At 49.3% G+C, this 7,437-nt stretch overlaps 1 protein-coding gene across 1 annotated transcript; it reads left to right on the top strand.

Moving 5' to 3' along the window:
* The first annotated feature begins 4,998 nt into the window (after nt 1-4,998).
* On the top strand, nt 4,999-6,789 carry LOC136552183 (PTI1-like tyrosine-protein kinase At3g15890). Its single transcript, XM_066543721.1, has 4 exons — nt 4,999-5,084; nt 5,221-5,386; nt 5,499-5,779; nt 5,884-6,789. Exons 1-4 carry the CDS (start codon nt 4,999-5,001, stop codon nt 6,506-6,508), a joined length of 1,158 nt encoding a protein of 385 aa, XP_066399818.1. The 3' UTR covers nt 6,509-6,789.
* The last annotated feature ends 648 nt before the right edge of the window (nt 6,790-7,437 follow it).

The following is a 7,437-nucleotide window of genomic DNA, read 5'->3' as shown; positions in this document are numbered from 1 at the left end:
CAGAAAAGAGCAAAACTAGTAAACTCACTAGTAGCAAGTCTAACTCTATATTCTTCAGGTACTTGATGGGAGCTAAATTTTTGATCTACAACCATCTCCTAATCTAAATATGCTTCAGGATCAGCAGAACCAGAAAAAGAAGGTATCTTAAACTTGGTTTTAGAGAAAGGATCATTATTACCTTGGTTGTTACCTCCCATACCGCGTCGGTTAAAGTTCAACCGATTACGGTTACATGCATCCTCAGCTTGTCGTTGAGCTTCGGCTTCAGCCTCCGCATCGCCATCGTCCTCCTCAGAGAGATCATCATCATCATCTTTAGGACATGGTTCAGGATGTCGTTGTTCAACATCTTCAATCCTCTTGGCCAAATTGGTGATTTGTTGAAGGATCTCATTGAACTTATCATCAAGAACGACACGAAGCTCATTCTTAGAAACATAGTCATTGAAATCTATAGGTGTGTCCTCGTTTCCTTTGCCGCTGCCTTCGACTTTTCCTGACATGGTTAGTAGAAAGATTCAAAAATTTTTTCTGATCGATTTTGATATATGGAACGTCGAAATCTGAGTTCGTATGCGAAAACTAGACCAGTTTTAAAAACGGACTCCGAATTAGAGGACAAAACGGGAACAATGTGCGCAAAATTGGTCACGACAGCAAGGATTTAATGAAAATAGTGAAGACAAGTGTAACAAATAAGATGGCGTGGACTAGGGTTTGATGAATACAAAGGAATCACAACATACTTGAAGGTGTTCACGGATTATGATGAAAAACAAAGGGGAAAACACAAACTGGACTTAAAAAAACGATCTAAAACCAGCAACAAGAACTTGACCTAGGACACAAACTCAACAACGCAAATCAGAGACGAACTTACATGGCACAATAAGGCTATAGGACAAGGAATATATGATGATGTATATTTTTTTGGCTTTTTGTGGATAGTAGGTAATGCAAAAACAGTAATAATCTAAAGGGGGAAACAAAGTTATACCTAACGGACAACAAGGTCTCTGATACCACTTGATGTAGACTAGGCCCGATCTTCCGAAAGGTATGATAGCATCAATTGGTGGAGACTCGACGTTCACGATCTAGGCTTCGAACCAAGATTGATTCGGACCCCCGCAACTGTTACACTACTGCTCCGTTGGTTATCAACCACGCGAACGCGATTGACCTCGCCGAGAAGGCTTTCCTGCAAGCGAATCGAGAACACAAGCAAGAACAGAATAAACACAATCTGAAATTGCAAATAAATATGAGGCTTATGAAATCAAGAAGGAGTTCAAGTCTTTATTTGAAAGGACTAATCACCACAGGTGAACAAGATCAAGAACTAGGGCCCTGGTTCACAGCAAGCGGCCTTGGCGGCGACAGTTGCAGCAAAACGATGTCTGTTTCACGAGGAAATCAAGAACTAAACAAAACCCAAACCCTAAGGAGAGTGATGGCTGCTATTTATAGAGTCCTGGGCGTCACCCCCCTGGACGCGCCCCCTAATGGGTCCAAACACGATACACGGTCCAACGGACCAAAAGACGGTGTCACAGCACCCTGGCAGATTCTGGACGCTGACTTGTTTCGACGATTCCTATTGATTCCGAAGGTCTTTTGACGTGAAACCACTTGGATTGGCTTCCTTATCAAATTATCTTTCCAACCATATATGGATTGTCGAAAATGGAGTCCAGATACGTCCTGGGTGACTAGTTTAAGGCAGACTGGTTCTGGAGCCCGAACCGAACTCGAACTTGAGTTGGACTAGGCTTCCACCATGAAAAAGATGAATTGGACGCCCATGCTAGATCTCCTCCTCTACTTGGCTTGTATGCGATAAAGTAGTGATGTCCTCATCACCAAAGCCCTCACACTCATCTCCATCATTGATTCATCATCTTTATGAGATTGAGAGTGAATCCAAGTGCATTGCTTGAGTGTTTGCATCTAGAGGCACTTGGTGTTCGTGTTTCGCTGCAGATTTCGCTTGTTACTCTTGGTGGTTGCTGCCACCTAGACGGCTTGGAGCAGCGAGGATCATTGAGCGGAGGGTGGTGATTGTCTCCGGCTCCGATCGTGGTAATTGTGAGGGGTTCTTGATCTTTCCCCAGCGGAGAGCCAAAAGGTACTATAGTGGATTGCTCGTGGCTTGTGTGATCCTTATCTTGTGTTGGTTGTGCGGCACCCTATTGAGGGTTTGGCGTGTGAAGCCAATTAGCGCGTGAACCTCCAAGTGAGTGAATCGCCACAACGAGAACTAGCTTGCCGGCAAGCAAGTGAACCTCGGTAAAAAATCATTGTGTTCATCATTGATTCCGAGGTGATTGGTCTTCATTGTTATTCATCCTTGTAATTGATTGGTTCATTCATCTTCACGGCGGTATAATCTTTTTGATCACTCTCTTTACATTATCGCAAACTAGTTAACAAGCTCTTTAGTGTAACTAGTTGTGAGAGCTTGCTTGCTTGCTTGGTGTGGCTCTTTAGTTAGCCTTTGAGAACACACTAACATAGGGTAGTGTCATATATCTTGTGTGAATCGACACTATCTAAACTAGAATTGTGGTAGGTGACTTGCATTTTGAGTAAGCTAGCGTAACACTTGCTTCGCCTCATAATTGTCTAACTATTTTGTTAAGTGTTGTTGTAGAAATTTTATTAGGCTATTCACCCCCCCCTCTAGCCATTAGGACCTTTCAGTGGTTCGCTTAACGTACAGAGTGGATCTGAGCCGTTTAGATACTAGAGTGTGACAACAATAGAAGCGAAACTCGTAGCATTAGACATTTCCATTGTTGAGGCCGAGTAGCTTGGTGAACTCCTTATGGATTTGTTGGTGAAAAATCTATACTTGATCGATCTGCGGTGATTTTCATGGTGAATAGTTCCAAGGACAATATGAAGGCTGCAAGGCATGTAGAGTGATAGTGTATTGTTTTTTAGCATTAAATCATCTCTGAGAAGTATTGGCATTAAGCTTATTTCACTCAGTGATATGATATTGAAGAATAGCTATTTGTTCAGGAGTAAAAGGATCACTTGTAGGGGATTTCTATCTTTTCCTTGCTGTGTAGAGGAGGGAATGTGATTTCACCAACCAGTGTGGTATTGCTTTGACCATCTTTGTTGACAAATTAAATTGTGTTAACACCCCCAATTCAGATGCAACAAATATCTGAGTATCATATATCTCGTTGTGAGGACAAGAAGATAAGACTAACACATAAATAGAGTGGGATTGCTCATGCGGCCGGATTGCAAGAATCTCAAATTCAGATATGTGCATTTGTATAGGGACACTAGACGATGACCAGCAGCAAGCAAGCTGACAAAATAAAACTGAATTTGGGCTCTGAACCTAACATATGTTGCTTCCTCTGCATTCTTCAGACGGGATTCCTTTTTTTGTTCTCAATATATCAAGTGGTTAATTTGTCTGGTCGTGCCACGAGCTTTCCATGGATTTACATTTCATTGACCAATCCATGTGACATCTTCATCTATAAACAAATGGAAGCGGCAGCAGTCACTAGCAGATTAGGTATGTGGTAAGCAGTGGTGTAAATCCCTTTGTTTTTGTGCTGTTGCCTGCGCGCGATCGCTTCAATTATCTACTCAGAGAAACAGAGAAATTTGCTGACTTATTCAAGACTCAAAAGCTAGGAGCCTAGTACATGTCTCAGACAAATGCATTGAGACGCATGGAAAGAAACAAGAGACCGTTTGAACCAACCCCTGTTATGAGTCATAACGTGGTTCTACTGCTCTGTCGATTTCACCTGTCTGACTGACCTGGTCAATAGCACGCGGCGGTTATGTGTCATACAATCCACCTGGTATTCTGATGAACAGTGCAGTGGTCAGTCAGTTATCTGAATGGGCAACGTGCATAGCCACCAGATAGTGTGGCTACTCCAGTTCAGAGTTCATATTAGCTTGGTTTCATGTGGTGTGCGTTCTAGAGATCGACCACATCTTCGCAGGAGGGGGGTGTCACTGTACATGGCCAAATGGGCCGCCCAGGCACGTCACGACACTGGCACGGTGAGGCATGGCACGGTGGGGCTTGGCACGATGGTGCACGGCGGCGCTGCCGTGCCGTGCCGGCATCCCGGCCCAGGCACGGCCCTATGACGACTCAGCCGTGCCGATGGGCATGACGGCCCGCCGGGGCCGTGCCAGCCCGTCGTCATGGCCACCGTTGAGCCGCACTCTCGTCGGACGCGCCACCGTCGCAGACGTGTCTCCACCGCGCGAGCTCGCCCCTGCCGCGTGCCGCTGCGCCCTGGCCGAGCGTCGGCGCCGTGAAGACGCACCCTTAGCCACGCCACCGCACAGAGGTCACCGCGCCACCGCACAGAGGTCGCCGCGCCGTCGAGCAGACGGGAAGGACGGGAGCACGGACGGAGGAGCCGCCATGGGGAGCCACAGTGGGGAGCTCGAGAGGACCAAAGGAGGAGCTGGGCGGGACTGCGCGTGGAGGACGAGAGAGATCGAGAGATGACGGCTACTAGGAGGAATCCTTGGGGGAATTAGATTTTGGTGCTACATACTCTTTATCCAACGGCTATGGAATCTTCTAAAAGCATCCGATGGCTAGAGTTGATCGGGCCGTGTCGTGCCGGCCCATTATCCGTGCCGTGGCTGGGCCACTACGACCGGACCGTGCCAGGCACAGGCACAATGGGAGCCGGGCCGGGCCGGGCTGTGCCTAGGCCGTGCTTCTTAGTGCCGTGCCTGGGCCGACCCATCGTGCCTGGGCCATATGGCCAAGTATAGATGTCACTGTTATAGGAGTGAAGTCTCCAAGGAGAGGCAGGATAATTTAGCCAGCGAGACAAACAACAAGCTAGACCTAACTAGCTGCCCCTGGAAACATTCTCTCTTCCAGCCTCGGTTTCTCACCTGGATCCGCATCCAGAGATTGGTCGTCCTCCTCCTCGTCCCCTTCCCTCTGCGTAGAGATTCGTCGATCGGTTGGTCTGCGTAGAGATGATCAACAGGTGCTTCTGCTGCGTCGCCGGCGATGATGAGCCGGAGCCAGCCGCCGCATCACCCGCCGGTCGTCGCACTCGCAGGTACACATATATGCTTCGTTGACCATGAGTATCTGCAAGGCTACCTCGTGATCCCGTGCATGCACGGCTGCATCTCTGATATCGCGATCAGTCGAGCTTATGAATCTTCCTGTGACACTGCCGGATGAATTTGAAGGAGGAATCCGTCGAGGACACCTAAGAGCAGGAGTATAGAGTATCCATGGGAGATCTACAGCCTGAAGGAGCTCCTGCAGGCGACCAACAACTTCAACGACAGCAACAAGCTCGGGGAGGGCGGATTCGGCACCGTCTACTGGGGCCGCACCGCCAAGGGCGTCGAGGTGCATGCACTAGATATCTGTTCATGGTCTTGTCAGTTTCGTTTATTTGTTGCCGGCGGCGGCCGGCGTGCATCCTGATTCCTGACAAATGTGCGGTGCGATACGTGTTCAGATCGCGGTGAAGCGGCTGAAGGCGATGACGGCCAAGGCGGAGATGGAGTTCGCCATTGAGGTGGAGATCCTCGGCCGTGTCCGTCATAAGAATCTTCTCAGCCTCCGCGGTTTCTACGCCGGCGGCGATGAGCGCCTCATCGTCTATGACTACTTGCCCAACCACAGCCTACTCACGCATCTCCACCCCCAACGCGGCGCCCCCTCCTCCCAGCAGCATCGTCGGCCCCTCGACTGGGCACGCCGCGTTTCCATAGCCATCGGTGCCGCCGAGGGCCTCGCGTGAGTCGATCGTCATGCATGCACACACACCATGCACCCAAAGACTCCATTGATTCCTGCAATTTCATCTCGTTAACAATCCATACGTGTCTTTATTATTTCAGTTACTTGCACCACGAGGCGAACCCGCACATCATACACCGGGACATCAAGGCGAGCAACGTGCTGCTGGACGCGGACTTCGTTCCCAAGGTCGCCGACTTCGGGTTCGCCAAGCTCGTACCCGACGGCGTGTCACACCTGACGACGCGGGTGAAGGGCACGCTGGGCTACCTTGCGCCGGAGTACGCCATGTGGGGGAAGGTCTCCGAGAGCTGCGACGTCTACAGCTTCGGCGTTCTCCTCCTAGAACTCGTCAGCGCGCGCCGGCCGCTCGAGAAGTTCCCCGGCGGCGTCAAGCGCGAGATCGTGCAGTGGGCGGCGCCGCTGGTGGACCGCCGCAAGTGGGAGCGCATCGCGGACCCGCGCCTCGCCGGGCTGTTCGACGCGCAGCAGCTCCGCGCCGTGGTCGAGGCCGCCATGCTGTGCACGCAGAGCAACGCCGAGAGCCGGCCGGCCATGGCCGAGGTGGTCGAGATGCTCAGGTTCAGTGGGGAGCGGCGGACAACCAAGGAGATCGTCCCGGTGGTCGCCGCGAGCAGCGAGCTAACGACCCCAGACCTGCAAGACGTCACCGGCAGCAGCGAGCCCCTGGACAGGCGGAGCTGGAAGGTGGCCAGGCTGAAGTGACGATCGATTGTCCATCCAGATTCAGGCATATGTTACGATATGCAATTGAGGTGCAAATGGTCAGTGCATTTAGCAGATTGCACTGTTAATTGATATAAGGTTACGCAAACGGCCCGGTGCTGAATTGCTGATGGAGTTTGGTGGGAGAAATCAAGAGTTGTTAATAATCTCGCCTGCAAAGTTTTGTTTGCTTGCGTTGTGGGGTTTGTTGCATTTGCTTATTGTTTGTTCGATATAATATACATGGGAGCTAGCAGATATGCACATAATCAATATTTCTTCTGTATATAGATACTTTGGGATATTCAACCCCGATGGCCGTTACGTTTTGTATGGTTTATTTAGAGCCAGGAATACAATCGAGGAAGTTAATTAGATACATGCAATCCATGCTTGGTTCGCGGTGCTTTGGATATTTTAGATATTGATGTGGGCCCATTCGTTTGAACTTATCAGCCGATTTATCAGCTAGAATCTATAGTATTTTTCTCTCACAATAAAATAGTTTCAGTCGACTTATCAGCCGGCTTTAATACCAGCCGAACAGGCTTAGCCGGGTGCCCGAGCGATTAAATGGCCACCAGTTTTACTCTTGTATTCTACTCCTGAACTAAAGTAAGGGCAGTCCCGACCTTTCAGCTAGTATAGTTTTTATATAGCATTAAATACCATACCATGTAAGTAAATAACTCGTGTGACAATAGATCTGACGAAGAAAGAGAAGAAAACAAAAAGAGAAATTGTTCCTCAGTTGAGAAAAACCACGTCGTCTCGCGTTCCAAGAGACCAACAAACTACTGATTTTACCTTGGAGACGAGTGGTCGTTTCTTCCCCATATTTTTGGGGACCCATGATGGGACTACCTCACGCTCCTCAGTCCTCACCGTTAGCCTGCGACTTGCTCGCCGCCACGCCTTGTTGGTGCCAA

This window comes from Miscanthus floridulus, chromosome 4, assembly GCF_019320115.1.
Source record: "Miscanthus floridulus cultivar M001 chromosome 4, ASM1932011v1, whole genome shotgun sequence".
Classification (NCBI taxonomy): Eukaryota; Viridiplantae; Streptophyta; class Magnoliopsida; order Poales; family Poaceae; genus Miscanthus; species Miscanthus floridulus.
Note: the sequence above shows the minus strand (reverse complement) of the source record. Positions and strands in the feature narration are given on the sequence as shown.